This window comes from Paramisgurnus dabryanus, chromosome 10, assembly GCF_030506205.2.
Source record: "Paramisgurnus dabryanus chromosome 10, PD_genome_1.1, whole genome shotgun sequence".
Taxonomy (NCBI): Eukaryota; Metazoa; Chordata; class Actinopteri; order Cypriniformes; family Cobitidae; genus Paramisgurnus; species Paramisgurnus dabryanus.
This window is the reverse complement of record NC_133346.1, coordinates 25,022,390-25,039,697: the sequence shown is the minus strand read 5'-3', so window position 1 is coordinate 25,039,697 and position 17,308 is coordinate 25,022,390. Positions and strand designations below refer to the sequence as shown.

The 17,308-nt window shown below is 36.9% G+C and overlaps 2 protein-coding genes across 6 annotated transcripts; one reads left to right on the top strand and one right to left on the bottom strand.

Moving 5' to 3' along the window:
- Nucleotides 1-698: 698 nt before the first annotated feature.
- pum3 (pumilio RNA-binding family member 3) lies at nucleotides 699-13,141 on the top strand. Of its 3 annotated transcripts, none has more exons than XM_065290198.2 (18): nucleotides 699-851; nucleotides 1,057-1,129; nucleotides 1,629-1,781; nucleotides 1,874-2,012; nucleotides 2,528-2,603; nucleotides 3,532-3,625; nucleotides 3,697-3,763; nucleotides 5,814-5,988; nucleotides 6,486-6,589; nucleotides 6,677-6,755; nucleotides 6,861-6,959; nucleotides 7,053-7,106; nucleotides 7,621-7,701; nucleotides 7,788-7,930; nucleotides 8,001-8,223; nucleotides 8,628-8,715; nucleotides 10,573-10,663; nucleotides 12,920-13,141. In XM_065290198.2, the coding sequence occupies exons 1-18, from the start codon at nucleotides 702-704 to the stop codon at nucleotides 13,044-13,046; spliced, it is 2,016 nt and encodes a 671-aa protein (XP_065146270.1). In that variant the 5' UTR covers nucleotides 699-701; the 3' UTR covers nucleotides 13,047-13,141. The 3 variants fall into 3 exon arrangements, with proteins under 3 accessions (XP_065146270.1, XP_065146271.1, XP_065146272.1); XM_065290199.2 differs by having other exon boundaries at nucleotides 700-851; nucleotides 1,665-1,781; XM_065290200.2 differs by lacking the exon at nucleotides 699-851 and having other exon boundaries at nucleotides 858-1,129; nucleotides 1,665-1,781.
- On the bottom strand, nucleotides 13,140-17,159 carry kcnv2a (potassium channel, subfamily V, member 2a). Of its 3 annotated transcripts, none has more exons than XM_065290201.2 (2): nucleotides 15,573-17,159; nucleotides 13,140-14,274 (listed from the first exon to the last, which is right to left on the bottom strand). In XM_065290201.2, exons 1-2 carry the CDS (start codon nucleotides 16,884-16,886, stop codon nucleotides 14,032-14,034), a joined length of 1,557 nt encoding a protein of 518 aa, XP_065146273.1. In that variant the 5' UTR covers nucleotides 16,887-17,159; the 3' UTR covers nucleotides 13,140-14,031. The 3 variants fall into 3 exon arrangements, 2 of the variants coding, with proteins under 2 accessions (XP_065146273.1, XP_065146274.1); XR_010544801.2 differs by having other exon boundaries at nucleotides 14,137-14,274; nucleotides 14,802-17,159; XM_065290202.2 differs by having other exon boundaries at nucleotides 14,137-14,965.
- Nucleotides 17,160-17,308: the final 149 nt, after the last annotated feature.

Below are 17,308 nucleotides of genomic sequence, written 5' to 3'. Positions count from 1 at the left end.
AGGTCCATATTCCGGAACAGAGGGGGCGGTAATGCTCCATTAAGCTGGTTGCCAACCGCCGGTAAAAAAGAAAGAAGAAGAAAAAGAAGGACATACCATAGATATGTATATAAAGGCTAGATGGCTCGTCCGCGCTGATGGCCAATTGAGTTGAACGTCCGCATTTTGGCGGCCATCTTAGGACAGGGCGCTCGCTCACTCGTAGCATTGAGTTTTAATGATGCAGGTACTTTTAAATGACCATAACTTGCTTAATTTTTTACCGATTTTCAAACGGATTGGTTTGTTATAAACGTCAAAGATGTACCTATGACACTGAATACGTATACTAAAAATAAATAAAAAATTCATGAAACATGTTAAAGCATCCATAATTATAGCCACGCTAATAACGTTTGTAAAAAACCAAACCGTTTGTAAATCCGTCAAGAATTCAGCAAGTTACGAGCATTTTAGTTGGCGTATGTCACTCACCTTCCATCCACAGCAGCAGGGAGCAGCACTATGGCAGCACTGACCTAAGATGGCCGCCAAGTGACGACACAGCTGACTCCGCCTTGAGCCATCTAGCCTTTATATACATATCTATGGGACATACTACTCGCCTCGCCTACTGCTTTTCGCGTACTATATAGTATGTAGTAGGCGGTTTCGGACGCAGCACTAGTCTTCTATATGATATCTATGGGGTCCGCTAGCTAATGGCGGTTCCCAGGGCTGCTTCAATAAAATATAAAACCCTGCCCCCCTGGTTTCGAGGCACAACTGTCGCAAACGGACTATCTTTACACTTTGTTACGACACTTGTGGTGGATTTCAGGTGTCGTTCAGGGATTTGTCTGTACACATGGGTAAGTAGTGAAACGTGTCTTGTAAAATGTTATCGTTTATGACAAGAACTATGTATGTATACAAGTGTATTTTAACATTCATCAAGCTTCTTGTGTGTTATGTTTAACGGTCGTTGCGTTAGCCATCCTTAATTTACACAGTTTTGTCCATTTAATCGATTAAAAAGAACCTAAATCAATACTTAACCAACCGTTTATTTTGCAGTTCACTATGGAAGCTAAGACGAGAAAGAAATCATTCACCCCTAAGGATGGAAAGAAGACATTTAAATCAAAAGGTACCTTAAATAGTGCACGACTCTGTATGATGCTTAACGTTAGGTCATATACATTTAAATAAATTCAACCCGAACAATTATGATCAAATGTAGTTAAGTAATGGAAATAATGTAAAAAAGAAAATGCGTATGCGTGCTACAGAAACCACATATCTGTAACAGCCATCTTTTCAACCATAACTACATGTTAAAAACGTATTATACAGATTTAGATGCTGCAAAGATGCTAAACTCAAAAGTAGATAAAGTAATCAGATCATCAATTAAAATTTTATATGATTTTTTTTTAAAATAATCCATACTTTTTTAACACCACATTTTAAATATCTGGATAATTTTCATACACTTTCATACATGTTCATCTATGTTTAAATCTACATAGATCAAATCTATTCCTATTAAAATGTTAGCCATTTGGGGTTTTCCTGACATTAAACACAGTAAACATAGAAATCAGTGCATTTGCACTGATTTCTATGTTTACTGTGTTTAATGTCAGGAAAACCCCAATTCAGACCTCATAATTTAATCACAGGGAAGAGTTTTAAAAAACCAGGGGGTGTTGGAGGACCACAGAAATTCAACAAAAAACCCACAAACAGCAAGTTCAATAGAAAGAGAAAACAATTTGATGGTCGAAGCAAGGAAGAAGGTACAAACATTGATATCAAATATATTATTGTTTTATATTTTTGTGTTTTTACTCTGGTGTTGCTTAATCAAAAGCTATTTTGTTATTTACAGGGCCAGAAGGAAAGAAACCCAAGTGGGATGAATTCAAACAGAAAAAGAAAGAATTGAAACAGAATCGTCAACAGAATGATAAAAAGCATAGTTACCAAATTATAAACAGAGCTAAACAAGTGTGGGAAATAGTAAGACGGTAAGTGTTTTATATGAATGACTTTGCATGGTTATGGAATACAGGGTTTCCCGCAGCACTTTTCAGTTCGGGCGGCCCACCTAATCTGGGATACCCTACCACCTTAACAAGGTCGTCCAAAAAAAATGCTGCACAAAAGGCTGTCAAGTGCATCTCGGAGAATAGCGTGGACGTACTTCACACTGCGAGCGGGCACGCGCCACATGGCCGAAATGAGAGAAAGACATGGTCCGTCAATGTCTGGAGGATAACTAGCCTGTTGATAAAACATTTAATTCATTAATAATCTAGTATGTGTTAATTTTCTGTCATAGTTTCTTTAAAATTGAGTTTTATTTGAGTGTTTTAAATAAAAATATTTTCATCATGATGCGTACGCCCCTTTGATTGCCACGCCCCCGGCCCGCCCACCTGCCCAACCCTACCACCTTAACTAACAAATTTTCTGCGGGAAACCCTGGGTATAAATGTTTGTTTAATTCTTTTTAACAGTTTTTTTTTTTGTGGGATTATAGGAAAGACTGTGATAAAGAAAAAAGGACCAAACTCATGACAGAACTGCAAAATCTTGTTCAAGGCAAAATTAAAACGGTATTTTTAAACATTTTATTTAAATTTTAAATATTGTTGTGGGCAACTAGGGGGCCTTGAAGTGAAAAAGGTTGGGAACCACTGCTGTATGGGTTGTGGCTTTTTTTGAAAGATTGCATTATTGTACGTTTATAAACATGCTTCACAAACTGTCAGATTAAAATGATTGTGAACTCTTAATTAAAATTAACATCAAGTTGAGAATAAGCTGTTTTAAAATCTGTATATAGACCCTGAAAAGAAGTTTTGAATCCAGAAACAGCCTGTCCCTATTCAAAGTCTTCTTCGAATGCATCCTCAAAATGCATCGTCCTTTTTAAATGTCCGGTTGATCCCATTTATCAAACTTTAGTTAGGGTGTAATGTTGCTTTTAGAGCATAAATAATACCTGCAAAATTATAAACATCAAAGTTCAATGCCAAGCGATATATTTTCTTTAACAGAGTTCGGTTTTCAAAGCCTACAGCAAATGGCCGGTTTGGACTACAGCCCTCTACTTACCAGTTAAATGACGTCAATATTAGAGTTTTTGACTAAACTCCACCCACAGGAATACAGCAGTCACTAGCTAAGCTCAAATGGCTCTGGCTAAGCTAAGCTGCTGTCGAATCACAACACACAAAACAAGCTACACAATCAGAACTCGTTACGTATTTCTGAATGAGGGACATGAGCCGGTTTTTAAGACATAAGTAAATTGTGTGAAACATTTTGTTTTTTTTTAACATGAAACATGAACACATATTGTATTGTGCACCGTAAACGCAATTATAGCTTCCAAAACGCAGGAAAAATGGGACCTTTAAGGACTGCATCCTTTTTGAAGTCCACACCTTTGAAGTCTGGACCCAACCTTCGAATTGAGACACAGTTAAAGTGATACTAGATTTCTAATGTACCTTCTCTTTTTGTGGTTGTCTTTGCTAGATTGCATTTGCTCATGATTCCACACGGGTGCTGCAGTGTTTTATTCAGTTTGGCAATGACAAACAGAGGGAGGAGGTCTTTGATGAACTCAGAGGTTGGTGTTCTTTTCAGTTGAGTGTTTGAAGAATCTGTCTTATCATCCTTAAACTTTTGTTTTCTCTGTAGATCACTTTGTGGAATTGAGTAAATCGAAATATGCTAGAAACATTGTGAAGAAGTTTCTAATGTATGGGTAAGTCACTTTAATTTCATGAGCTAATTTTTTACTCAATAAATGGACTAAATATATGCTATGCATATATATATTTTAAATCACTGAACAATACCCATTGACACTAGGTCTTTTTTTCTGGAATTTATATTTATACACTGAAAAATGCCAGTGAGCCATTTGTGAACAAAACAATCAATGAAAACTGAGGTTAGATTGTTTTATGTGTTCTTTCCATCAAATAGCTTCCACACTGGTAGAAACCTTGCTTTCTGACGTGTCAGAGGCTCTTTTGTCACTGCAGGGCTGTCCAGTTAACAGTTTTATGCTAAATGATTTCTGTTGTGCTTTTTTACAATTTTTCATTGTTGCAAAGCTTAACAGTCAACCAGAGCTTTAAGCAGAGGTATTATTAAAATATTAAAGGATATTAGCAGATCAACCACACAAAACTTTCAGACCTTTAAAATTATTGCACCATCAAACAAGCTTGTGTATTACATTTTCTATAAGATGTGTGTATATTAGTAGTACTGACTTAAAAATTGTTGTAGGATTGTAATCTAAATGTAAATTGCATAGTGCTATTAAACAAATATGCTTTTTAAATTTTTATAAGATGTAAATACAGTGTGTTACAGTAAAAATAGTTTTCAGCAATGTTATCAGAATATTATATTTATAGTACTGTTACTGTTATGACTGTACACAGTCATAATCTCAGATCACATGATAAACATGTTTTTTTAAACTATTCATAACATTCTCCTGTGATTCTTTAAAATTTGGTTAGATTTTCATTATCAAAATTATTGACAAAATTTTAATGTATGCTCATCGTGATGGACTTTTTTTTTTACCATTCTTTAAAATGAATTTTACAATAAGTCATTACTAGTTTGTGAATCATACATTTCTAGTCACGCTGTTCACCTTGCCAACGAGGACACCACAAACCTTTTTTATAGGCTATTTACTGTATTTGCTCGGACCATTGCATGCACTTCATTCAGACGAGCACTCCATGCAGACAATGTTTCATGTGCAGCTATATTTCAGCAGGTATAACTGCCACGTCGGGTTTAGTTCATGGTTTCAGTCATCTGTACCTTTGCTTGTTGCTTTTGAAGAAAAGAGCTGATGGACAGATCGTGCACGAAGATCGCTCTATTACTTCTCCCACATCATACACGGAACAAAAGTGCATAAAATAATATCGCCTAATTGGTTTCGGAGTTCAAAAATTCTGCCTGGGCGGCTTCATTTTCAATGCAGTCTAACCCTGCTGTGTAATCCATGAGGTTGCTTGCCCTGTTTTACTTGAAGTGTAACGAACTTCCATTGAAAATCTCGATTCTCAAAATTATAAGTCAAAACGTAAACTTGAATGAATCGAAAAAAATCTGGATAATCGCTCAGCCCTAATTAACTTCCTGAAGATTTATATTAGTGATACTAACTGTAAAGATATTTGTCTTTAGGGCTGTAATTGGATTGTTATATTAGTGGTGCTGTTACGATAATATGCATATTTTTAAACCTACTTACATACACACAGAAAAACACAGTAAATCTCAGAATATGGGAAAGCTCTTACAGTGCCAACAAACCAAAAAGTGGTAGTTGTTACATGCCTACATGAACAATGGATATTTGACTTACTATCTTGTTGATAATAATCATAATATCTACCAAAGAAAAATATATATTAGCATTGTTCAGGATAATGAAATGTTTTGCATAAGTTTAAATACAAACAGGGATGTGATTTTTCCGTAAAAATACAGATTTATGTTTTTTTTTCTGTTGGGTTCCTTCCTTCTTTTTTGTCCTTGGCCAATCACATGCCTGTACAAAGGTTGTTACTGTTCGTACCAGTGGTGATGTATATCTGAGTGAAACCGTCTTCTGAAATGAAATAAGGCAGGACTGGATTTGTCTGTAGAGAACTGATTGGATCCTTTGAAGTGGGTCGTCATAATGCCACCATTCATTTAGCATATCGGCTCATTGTATAAGCTGAACAATTTTTGAATGGTGCTAACTTTCTCTCCACTCTTTTCTACCGCAGGAATAAGCAGCAGGTGGGTGACGTGATGTTGGCTTTTAAGGGGAAGGTCAGACAGATGCTCAGACACTCAGAGGCGTCTTCAGTGGTGGAGTACGCATACAATGATAAAGCCATTCTCTCACAAAGACTCATGCTCACTGAGGAGCTCTATGGCAACACATTCCAAGTCTGCAAAGTAAGCGCAGTTTCTGAAGAAAATACAAATACAATCTATATGCTGTTTTTGTTTTATTTTGTTTGTTGCCAATTTGAGCATATAAAATAAAATCATTGTCAGAAACAATTTTTTATGGATGTCCAAAGTACAGATCCAAATGAAAATAAGTTAATTGGTATTGGTATACTACAGAGTTCAGTACCCAACATCTTTGCTTCCTGTCAGCATGTACTTTAATAAGTATTAGTGTGTTATATCCAATTCATACAGGAAATTTCTAATTTTTTATGTTTATTTTAATGTTTAAATAATCTTGTTTGTTCTGCTTCTACATTTTTTTAAATAGTACTTCAGTACTGTTTACTTGAATAATAGCTTGACAGCCTCAGGCAGATTCACTTAAATATTACTTTACATTTTCTTGATGTTATTTGAAATTGGTATGAGAATAGTGTTTCACTTATTGTGGTATTTGGCCAAACCTTGTATGTATGCTTGCTATTTATTTTTCTCAGTCCACAGTTTGTCCTACATTAGAGAAAGTTTTGGAAAATAGCCCAGATAAGCTGGAGAGTATAATAGAGGAAATGAAGCAGATTCTCACACCAATGGCACAGAAGTGAGTTCTTCACATGATCATACTCCACTCATACTTAAATTGTTTATTGAATGCAGTCTAAATTAATACACTACTGTCTGTTTACAGGGAGGCTGTAATTAAACACTCACTGGTCCACAAAGTTTTTCTTGACTTCTTTGAGCATGCACCAGCCAAACAGAGAACAGTATGTTTTGTGATAAGCGATAGCAACATTTATTATCAATTGTTTGACTTTTTTTGCTAATTTCAGTGGTGTGTGTGTGTGTATGTGTGCGCGCGCGCATCACAGGAGATGATCGAGTCCATCAGAGAGGCAGTAGTGTATATGGCACATACACATGATGGAGCCAGGGTTACTATGCACTGCTTATGGCACGGCACGCCCAAGGTTAATGCATATTAAGAGTGTTTCACATTAGTTTATTGTTTCTGTTGTGTCATTTTTGTGTAACATGCATTTCTGTCTGCTTGATCTTTCTAGGACCGAAAAGTAATAGTAAAAACTATGAAAACATACATTTCAAAGTTTGCAATGGTAAGCAGGCTCTTACACTATTTAAATTTACAAATGGGTAAATCTCATAAAAACATTTTTAACAAAAAGTCAGTTAAAAAATTGAGAATTATATTTTGGAATTTAGTAAGAAAATTTGTATTGTGATATTTTTAAAGACCCACACTAGTTTCCTTGAAATGCATAGCTTTGTTCAGTTGTGTTAATGTACTTTTTACTGAAACTGGGAATTAGTGGGGGATATTGAATCCCCCCCAAATGGCTGTTAGCATTTAGTTTCCCTTATAGCTTGGAATATTTGGGAAGCTAAAGTATCAAATGATTTTTTTGGGGACTTTAATTATGCACAATTTTCTGAAGTTTTCATTACACTTAAGTTTGTTCAATATTTTAAGATGATGTTCTCTGTACATCAGTAAATATCTAATAAAATGCAGACATGTTCTTGATGACAGGCTGATGAGATTCACCAAGTAGTGGGAAAAGTTTTTCTAATGTGAAAATACTAAAATGACTTGTAATATTTGTTTTAAAGGGTGAATATGCTCACCTAGTACTTCTAGCAGCCTTTGATTGCATTGATGACACCAAACTGGTTAAACAGATCATAATCACGGTAAGCCGTGTTTACCTTTATTCCACTTTAATTAAATCGAGCTTATGATTTGTATTAATTTGTTTCTTTTGTGTCCCTTCTTGCAGGAGATTTTTGACTCCTTGTCTGAAATAATCAGCAATAAACATGGAAAAAAAGTGCTTCTTTACCTGCTAAGCCCAAGAGACCCTGCCCACCTATTGCCCGAGATTGTTAAGGTGCTTGAGAAAGGTGACGGTAACACCCACAGGTAAGTCACTTCTGCCAGTTGACACAGTGGCATTTGTGCTCATATGCCAAATAAATTTGCTTTTTTGCAGTAAGAAGGATGTAGTGATCAGGCGAAGAGAGCTGTTGGAAGCTGTTTCTTATCCTCTGCTACAGTATCTGTGTGAAAACACTCAGTCTATGGTCATGGATAAATCAAGTAGTGTGGCTGTCAGTGATATCTTGGGGTCTGCAATCGGAGATCTCAGGCCTGCTATGAAGGCCGTAGCAAACCTGGCAGCTGAGCCCTTTGTACCAGGTGGAGTAGATGGCCAGGTAAAGCTACATTGCAACAGTACACATTGTGAAAAGTCCTATAGAAATCAAATTAATTCTGGCAGCCACATTAATTATGTAATTTTGGATAGATCGTTGTACATCAAATTTTTAATGACATTATCTTCCACACGTTTGAAAACAATATGCAATGTTTGAAAATCTCAAATCCATATTTTATTCAAAATAGAACATGTTTTTAATGCAGTGACACATGAGGGCCCATAAATTTCTCCAGGTTCTCTTGGTTTAAAAAATTCTGTATGTTCTATTGTAGATAAACAATGGGTTTATGAGATTTGCAAATTATTGCATTTTGTCCATAGACATTAAATGCATAGTATAATGCTATATAAATGTATACAATGTGTATAGTCTGTATAACTGTCTCTTCTGTATTACAGTTGCATATGGCAGAACATCCCGCTGGTCACTTGGTGTTGAAGTGGTTGATTGAACAAGATGCCAAGATGAAGGAGGCAGGAAAAGACGGTATAAAACATCAAAATCTCAATTTTGATTTATTTTATAACAGTGTTTCCCACAGATCTGAAATTTACTTGTGGTGGTAGCTGGTGAAAAGGGCAATCATTATTATCCACCGACAAAAAATGGTCTACTATACATGTAACAAAGAACTAATAATGTGTGACACAACACAATACTTTGATTTATAAAACATTCATATTAATTTCACATTATAGTTCATTAATCTAACCACCCCAAACTTTTTTTGCCATAAACAAAGCTGACACTGTTTGTCAAAGCACCACGAAAACACTTTATGTTTTTGAACTAATATATGAAGCAATTTGATGACCCCTTTTATCAAACTCAATTATATACAATACTATGTATACTATAGCCTATATAGACAGTGCAGGTCTATAGATTATAAATGTGATTGATGTTATAATGGTAATAATTTATATTAGATAGGCACTTTTACTGCTTCTGCTTTCTATTTCTCTTTTGCCGATTAAAAAAAGCTTAATCCACTAATTATTTCAGATTTAAAAGTCTACTTGCTGTCCCGATGACAGACTTTACATTACAGCTTTGCGTTTTTTATATCCTGAGTCAGCTAGAGCTTTGCTCATTCAGTATTAGCACTGCTTTTTGCTACAATCTCTGTGCAAACTGTTTAGATTTTAGTAAAGATATTGTCTATTAATAGTATGATTATAAAAAAATGGGATAAAGAAAATGAAGCGGCGGGTGGTCGTGACAAGAGCCAGTTGCTATCGCCATAGAAACCGGAGGCACGCTGAAACAGCACTCGAGCTTTAGCGCGGTAGCGCTCACGGCCGTTCTCCGATCGACTCGGGTTTTACACACAATATTAATCAGACTTGGGACCCGAAGTAATGAACTAGGACCGACCCGGACCCATCTGACCATTTAAAATATAAACCCGGAACCGTACGGGTCCCGCGTCCTCAGTGAAGAAAGACCTCTAATGGTAAAACTCTGCTCAAGTTCAGAAACATGAAAGGATACTATGTGACACTGAGGTTGCTTCGCGTCGCGCCCAATTCATTGAGAAACAGAGAGCACGTGAACGGACACTCAACCGGAGAGACACAACGTGCTTGCACGCAAAATGAAGCCAACTAAGATGCTATAAACACATATGCACATAAGCATATGCGACCATTTTGGTCGCAGTGTGTTCCCTGGCTGCTCCGTATGTGCTGCTGCAGTTGATCCAGTTTGCCGCGCTGGATGATGAGTTTATGACGCGTGCATCATCTTCACGGTCACCCGACCCCCACCTCTCTCTCGCGCTCTCTCTCTCGCGCGCTCTCTCTCTCGCGCGCTCTCTCTCTCGCGCGCTCTCTCTCTCTCGCGCGCTCTCTCTCTCTCGCGCTCTCTCTCTCTCGCGCTCTCTCTCTCTCGCGCTCTCTCTCTCTCGCGCTCTCTCTCTCTCGCGCTCTCTCTCTCTCGCTCTCTCTCTCTCTCGCTCTCTCTCTCTCTCGCTCTCTCTCTCTCTCGCTCTCTCGCTCTCTCTCTCTCTCTCTCTCTCTCTCTCTCTCTCTCTCTCTCTCTCTCTCTCTCTCTCTCCAAAACACGGGTCATCCAGTCGAGTTCAGAAAATACGGAAATTCGTAAAGTGATTTTTTTTTACCTGGGCGGGTTGCAATTTACCTGGGCGCAGCGCCCAAGTAGAGCCTATGTATGGGAAACACTGTATAAACATGGTTTTAAGGCTATTCTTGATTCCTTAACAATTTTAATGCAGTAAATTGGATGTTGTTGTTTTTTACTCCTGAAGGTGGTTTTCTAAATTTGCAAGCTTTATGAAGTTAATAGGTTTTATTTTAAATAACTCTTAATTCTGGTCCACAGACCGTTTCTCCAGAATTCTTTTGGAGATGGTGGGGTTAGAGAACCTCAAGACATGGGCTTCAGTCAACCGTGGTGCCATAGTTCTTTGTTGGTGAGTTTAAACATTTAAACTGCCTAGTTTTATCTTCTTCAATTAAATGCTTGCTTCTAATTAATGGGTGTAAGCAAGCTAACCACTGATCTATATAAATGACTGGATTGCGCATAGAACGCTTCACATAACAATGTGAGGTGAAGCCAGCACAGAGTTCAAGCGGTCATCTGGGTAAGCCCAACCCAGAGGGTGTCATTGACTTTTACATTCAAAATAATGATCTAAATTCAACCGGTTTACAGCGTATTAGTCGCACAAAATAAATTTTTAGGATATTTGTATGTAAATTAATTGTTAATTCTGGGGCACGTTTCAAAAAGGTGGTTAAGTGAAAACTCTGAGTATGTTAACCCTGAAATGAGGTAGGTTAAACCTGAGACAGCAGGTCTGTTTCCAGAGTAACTTACTCTGTGAACCTAACCTGGTCGGGAGCAGTTTTATCCTGTAAACTTAAAGGAGTAGCAGTGTTTAATCTTGTTAGTTGCTTTTAGCACATTCATTGTGTGCATTTTTTTTTATGTACATTGTAAAATATTTTTAGCGGTCTTTAAGTTACAATCAAATGTACTGTGTTTGAATACCGGCTTGGCATATTTCAGTTTTATTCATGACAAACATATGTAAAGTTTGAAGCCTTTTATGCCAAAGTCTTATGCGGCTTTCACATAGGATGTGGTGTGCGCTGCACTATGAAAAACATTCATTTCAGTGGCTTGCGCCGAGCAAAGTAGTATGCTCGTAGTTATTGAACACTTGCAGCAACACTTTCAGTTTTAGTAGTAAAAATAATTAAGACCTCTTTGTCACGTGCTGTTGCCATGGTAAATCCTAATATCTGAGCTCCATTGATGGCTTTTCATAGTGGTTGTGCACGCGCTTAACTCAGAGTCAACCTACTCCGAGTCGATTGAACTAACTCAGATCAGCTGTTCTGTAACTGAAAACTCTGAGTTGACTTACTCTGAGTTCAATTTTTAACTCAAGAGTTTCCTATCTCAGTGTTAATTGAACCTCCATATTGAAACGGGCCCCTGTTGTTATATGCAATGTTTGTTTTAATCGGGCAGGATAAGGGATTTATAAAAAACGTTAATGTGAGTGTGTCTGCTGAATTCTGTTAATGACAGAGGTGTAAATAAAGTTTTTTGACAGTAAGCTACACGGTCAGCGTTATTTCTCTGAATTAATGTAGGTAACTTGTAAAGATCAGCAAATTATTGCATTCACATACGGTACAAAGCATGGTTATTCATTTAAATTTCAGAATGAGCATGTTTGTCATTAATTCTAAATATGCTGCAGTCTGTCCGCTGATCTGATACTGTAATGAAGATGAATGTATAGTAATTTACTTTTTATAAAGCAAAATGTACAATATTCAGTGCATAACTATGTACATGATTAGGAAGTTTGTAATAATGTACAGGGAGACTTCAATATAAAAACAGAGACTAGTAAAGTGATGTTTTATAATTAAAATCTGATTACGGTTGTCTGTTGATTTAATAGAATGTTTGGGCATACCAACTTAGCGGCGCGGTGGCTTCACAATTGTGAAGTCATGTGCAGTCCAGTCATTTATATAGAGAAGTGCAATAATCATTGTTCACTGGGTGGTTAAATATGTGACCTTGCAGCTAAAGTCATATTTTTATGATTTACTATTTTTAACATTAAATTATCCTACATAATAGTTGTGACAGTACAACCTTGGTATCTCATATTAAGAATGAAATAATAAAAAATGTATAATAAATATTTCACCTAAGATATTTGTTATCTTAGAAATAGGTTTTTGGACTTTAACCTGGTTTTCACAGGAAGGGCTTTCATCTTGTTAAATATACTATTGACTTTTTCATGTATCATCATAGCAAGTTTGCTAGTTCATCATGCCTTTTTAAATCCTGTTGAAGAGGAATTCATTAAAGAGGGCTGCATTATTTCATCCCGTTGTCTTTAAGCTACAGTATAGCACTTTCTTAACTAAAAAGGTTGGGTAACCTCAAAGGGAGCTTTAAGCTAAGACTTTTTCCACTCTGCATCTGATAATCTAAATCTTTCATAATCTCCTCAAGTGTCAAGCAGCGAATTTGTTTCTTACTGGTCTTTTTTATGGCCTTGTCCTTTTTCCACCAATCCTCCATCATCAAATGTTTGATCCAAAATCAACTTTCAAAATTAAATTCAAACTAATAAAACTCAATGAACCAACTGTTATTTATTCTGCTTGTTTTGATTGGGTTTCTACAGCCTCCTTCAAAGTGCAGATGAAAGTGTTGCTGAAGAAGTAAAAGCTGGGCTCAAATGCATCCTTCCTCAACTACAGATGATGTCGAACTCTAAAGGAGTTGAAGTCTTGCTTGAAAAACTGACCTAAAGTTTAAAACCAGAAGTTTTGTCTTACATAAATCAGCTATTAATTAAAATATGCACATTTTTACTGATGTGTGAATACACAAGTACACAAGAATATCTGGCTTTGTCTTTATTATTTAGTTTAAGATCTTTACCATACATGTTGGTAAATGTTATTAAACCTGGATCTTGGGTCTTATTTCACATCAAAATCATGGCATGCATAAATAAAACTAAGCTCGCCTCAAGTCATCTAAGATAATTAACAATTTTAATCACAAGATTTGTAACAACTCTAAAATGCAGGCTTTTCCCCAAATACCACAATTGGTATTTAAGATGTAACTTTTTATGAATTACCCATAAAGAATTGTGATACATTCAGAAATCCTGGTAAAGAATACATTTTGAGTTCAACTCTGTATGTGTGTATATATTAGGGATGCACCGATACCACTTTTTTAAAATACGAGTATGAGTACGAGTACATGCATTTCAGTACTTGCCGATACAGAGTAGTTAAAAAAAAACATGATTTAAATTTACAGGTAACAGCTTTAATCATATATTTTAACAAAAAAACAAAGGACTAGTTTTCTAGTTTGTTGTAAACTCTGCCTCTTTGGACAACACAAGAGGCATTAACCCCTTACACGCCGCTCAAAGACATTTCTCAGACCGTGGTATCGATTCCAGGTATCGGGGGACTTTAAACGAGTAAGAGTACTTTAGAAAATGTGGTATCAAGGCCGATACCGGTATCGGTGCATCCCTAGTATGTGTGTGTGTACATACATATACACACACACACACACACACACACACACACACACACACACACACACAAAACCCAACTTTTAACTATTTAGAAATATTTCCTGAGGAAGGTGGACATCTAAAATAGCAGTCTTTAAAATAAAGATTTTTTTTACAGCTTTGATTCAGCAGCTTTAAAACAATACAATTGTACCCAGTATGAGAGTGAATAAGTGGTAACACAAAGCATTCTAGAAGTGTTCCTCAAATGTCTTTGCAGCTCTTTTTACAAACCTTACTTTTCCTCGATTCTTTATAGCGGAGGTGTATTCATAGGCTTTCAACTTTGTATAGTAGTCTGAGAATTTGTTGAATAGGATTGAGATTGGCATTCCATTGAGAATAATGCCAAAAGAGATGCAGGCAAATGCAAAAATCCTGCCCAGATGAGTCTCTGGAAAAATGTCACCATAGCCCACAGTGGAGATACTCACCTGTGGAATAAATGTATAGTCTGAACATTACAGTCACAAATCAGCGAGACGCGAACTGTAAGTCACTCAAACAAAAAAGAAATAGTAATCCCCTACTGCTTAAGAGCGGTCAAATTATGACAAATTCTGCATTACAGCTTTAGACTCAACACAACTGAGAGGATGCTTTTAATAGCATTACAGCACAAAGGTTGGTTATGGATTTGGACTGGGTTATGGAAAACTTCCCAGTGCGACTCAATCAGCATTGTACAGTAGGTTTTTGTCCATCTAAGATTTAGGTTTTAATGGTAATATTTCTGCTTTAAATATATATATCAATTTAGCTTCAGTGTTTTTTAAAAAAGTACTTTGAAAACACTTTCACTTTTACAAGCTTTAGTTTATATGCTGGAATTTTACTTATTACTATAGACCATTTTGGAGTAGACGTCACAGTTACATCACTGCAAGCTGCACGCGCAATGTGGTTGCAGTAAAACAGTGGAAATGAATTAGACACGAGTGAAACAAGCAAGATAACTCACTAGAAAATGTCCTGTTGTGCTGTTATGTGTCAGAATATGAATGCCAAAAAAGATGGCTTTCATTTTTATAGAATACCATCGTTGAAGACACCATTTGAAGATTAACGTAGGTTTGCAATAAGCCCTTAAACGGAAAGACTGGAGCGATGAAATCATCTGGAAATCTATTAATAATTAGAATAGAAAATAAGTAGGGAAGATGTCCGGTGTTCTGTCGAAGTCTGTTCCCTCTATGTGTTTCTTATAGCGTTTTCATCACGTTTAATTTATAATTTATTCAAAATAAATGTTTTTTTATACTGAAAAAGCAATAATATCAGCATTTTAATATCACATTTGTTTTCTATTATTTCTTTTTAGTTCCTTATATCTTAGCTTATGTCTTCTTCCTGTTTGTTCTAAAATTATTATGTTTACATAATAAATATAGCGCACACACACACACACAATGTAAAGTGTTATTAATATATAAACAGGCCTTTTTAATGTATGTGTAAACAATACTTTTATAATAGTTTTAGAACAAACACGTAAGCTAAAAAATAAACGTAACGTTTAATAAAACGCCATAAGAAACATTGCACTAAAGGGAAACATAAGGGAATGAGATATTGACAGAACACCAGATCCATAAAAATCACAGTTTAATGCTAAAACACTTCTCACAGCTACTGCGGAGCTGTTACTTTCTGCAACCAGTTTGGCTCCGCCCACAGAAAAGTCATCTCTGTTTGCAAACACGAAAGGTGGACTATATTTATTAATACTTACAGCTGCCCACCACCATGCATGTGGAATGCTGGTGAAGTTCGTTTGATGCACATCATGTTCTACGGTGTACACCATGGCAGAGAAGGTAAAAATTCCCATAGCAATAAAGAGGAAAAGGCATCCCACTTGCTGATAACATTGCCGGAGTGTAAAGCCAAAGGCTCTAAGTCCAGTAGAGTGACGTGCTAGTTTTAGGATACGAAAGATCCGCATAAGACGCATGATACGTAGAACCTGACCCAATTTACCTACTCGTCCAACAGTCTCTATGTCACTTCCATGTTTCCTATAGTTGTCATTCTCAAAACACTCTAGGATCATCTGAAGATATAATGGAAGAATTGCAATCAGGTCCACAGCATTTAACATGCTTTTTCCAAAGTGTTTGAGATCAGGTGTGGACACAAGTCGGAGAAGATACTCCATAGTAAAAAAGGCAATGCAGAAAGTCTCTACATACTCACAGTAGGTCTTTCCACTCAGCTGGCCAGTTGTAGTTGTATACTGCATTTCTTCTACTGTGTTAAGAGTCATAGCCACAAGTGATACCAGCACAAAGAAACTGGATGCAACTGCCATGAGCTTGGCTGTGACTGACGAGAAGGGCTTCTCCATCATATTCCAAATGAGGAAACGTGAATGCCCAAAAGCCATATCTTGAAATCGGTCCTCATGTTCCTCAGTTTCCACCTCTGCTTGTAGCTCCCTTTGCACCTTCAGCTGTTCATTGAGTTCATCTTGACGTTCCTCAAATGAGATGCGGCAGCATCGATGGGTATTCTTGATGCGAACCCCCCAGTAGTTGATCTCTTCCAAGAAATTGCGTGGACATAACTCATCTTTAATCCAGACCACTCCAGTTCTATAGAAGTTAAAGATGTTGTGGAAGATGTCTGGGTCACGGTCAAAGAAAAATTCATTGTTCTGCACAGTGTAATCATCACAGAGGTCAAGTTTCCTGCTGTGGTCAGTATATGTTGCAAGGCGGCCAATTCTTGTCTTGGGATATTTTGCTGCAACCTTGTAAGAGATCTGGTAGACCTTGCCTCCCACATTGATGTTGAGCATGTAATTTTTAGTTGAAGAGGACAGTTTATTAGAGGTGGACATTGGTTTATCATCTTCTTCATCGTCATACTCCGCATAAACATCATAAATATCCCCACTTAGCTCATGCATTGAATTCCATGGTTTCACCCAGCTGTGTTGGCCAAAGGGAAGTTCAGAGTCTTCAGGATCCTTGGGAGCAGGGGCTGTGACCCCAAGTTTGTAATTGGGGAACAGGCTTTGCCTCCGGCCCTTAAGCTTGTTCATGGTGCCAGTGTCCTCTTGGCCAGGCAGATGCACTGGTTACTATGAGTGTAGAGGTGCTATGTGTACTCCGTTATTACAGACATGTAATAGAGTCAGACCCCTGATCAACCACAGGAAGCAGCACCGATCATTGTTGCTGATATAAGGGATTTAAGTGCTTACAGGTTTAAATCCCATTATCCTCTTCCAGACATTGTCTCCGCACCCTGATGACTTTCATTTGTTACGTTCACCAATCTCCACAAATACTCTTTACAATACTGTAGATTTACATGCCACACATGTTCCCATTCTTCATACAGTATCACTGTCACACATTCACAGCAAATGAGCGGTTTACCCAGCAAGGCTCAAAATAATCACAGTTATACAGTTCAATCAGCTCATACAGTATGATCATTCCAACATAATTTTATGACAGT